This window comes from Amphimedon queenslandica, unplaced genomic scaffold (assembly GCF_000090795.2).
Source record: "Amphimedon queenslandica unplaced genomic scaffold, v1.1 AMPQUscaffold_5064_Cont22961, whole genome shotgun sequence".
Classification (NCBI taxonomy): domain Eukaryota; kingdom Metazoa; phylum Porifera; class Demospongiae; order Haplosclerida; family Niphatidae; genus Amphimedon; species Amphimedon queenslandica.
The window spans coordinates 172-1,621 of NW_003554628.1; the positions used below are offsets into that span (position 1 = coordinate 172).

A 1,450-nucleotide genomic window follows, 5' to 3' on the forward strand; every position below is an offset into this window, starting at 1 on the left:
ACATTGCTTAAAATAAACTTGCTCTAACTGTCACCAAAGCAGATAGCTCTTTCAATAATAGTATGTACATAATAAAATAGGTTGCTGTGCCAGTACTATTCTTTGTATTCCCAGGCTTTAACGTAATTGTATAAAGTAAACACGTGGTCAATTGTCATAGCAACTATCAATTGGTTTCCATGGTATTTAATTGAACTTCTTTATTAGTTTTTATCACAGCAACAGTTTTTATATCAACAAAGTGCTTTGAAAACTGTGCCAATGTGAAAAGGCCTTATAAGAGCAATAGCATGCATCAGAAAATGATATAAAACTGAATTAGGAGCAAAAACAGCTTAGTCATGAAATAGATCTATGGCTTTCACCAGTATTTTTAATACAAGCCTGAGAGTTAACAAGCTCTTTTGTGGTACAGATTTCAACTATTGTGAACAGGTAAGCATTAATAAACACAAATGACTTTTAAATTTTAATTTTAAAATGCAAACAAATAAACTGCTGATGTAGGAGTGTAGTGTGGAACGTAACCTATGAGTGTTTATAAAAACAGAGTTAATGAAGTACATGTATATCAGTAGTACTTGCTGCTAAATGAGACGTTTCATTGCTAGCAATACAATATCACATCATCACACCATCACACCACTATCACGCCACCTAGAGTCTATGTTACTATAAAACAAGCTGCACAGCTCAGGCAATTTCATTTCCATCATACGGTACTACATCCAGTCATGCCTGTTCTACTTATAGGATCCACTGGAATGGGAAAGAGCACCTTTGGAAATTACCTTATAAATCCAGACGAGGCACACATGTATGACAACCAAACCTTTCCAATAGCCACAGACAATACGCCGATGACACAAGATGTAAAAGTTGTGGACAAGAAAGTCCAAATTGAAGGTGGTAGAGACGTCTTCCTTCAAATAATCGATACCCCGGGGTTGAATGAAAGTGCTGAAAAAGATCTATCTCACATGATTGATATTATCAAAAAGTTGAATGAGTGTGAAGAAATCAAAGCTTGTATTCTCATTGTTAAGTTCAATGCTAAAATTGATGCACAATACAGAGCAACTTTGAAATATTACAGTAGGCTCTTTCCCGATCTGTTTGAAAGCAATGTCATTATTGTAATGACTGAATTCAAAACAGATGAAGATTCAAAAGCACTGAGAAAGAGGCAACGTATTGATGTCGAGCAAATAAAACGTAACACAATATCAGAGCTTTGCAAATGTTCTGATAAGAAACTAACATATTCACCACAAATATTCATGATCGACTGTCTGGCCATTCAGGATGCTGCAATAAAAATCAGCCAAAACGTACGTAGAGCAATCCTTGACTACATCTTTCAATTGCAACCAAAAAAAGTAAAAAATCTAATGGTAGCAAAGACCGATTACATCCAACAAAAAGATAATGAAAAGCTCAAGGAGCTACT

The 1,450-nt window shown here is 35.0% G+C and overlaps 1 protein-coding gene across 1 annotated transcript; it reads left to right on the top strand.

Annotated features, from left to right (window-relative positions):
* Positions 1-734: 734 nt before the first annotated feature.
* LOC105316105 (uncharacterized) lies at positions 735-1,379 on the top strand (the record flags this gene model as incomplete). The annotated part of the gene is made up of 1 exon (XM_011410912.1): positions 735-1,379. A coding segment is annotated over exon 1 (645 nt), but the record flags the coding sequence as incomplete, so codon positions are not given.
* Positions 1,380-1,450: the final 71 nt, after the last annotated feature.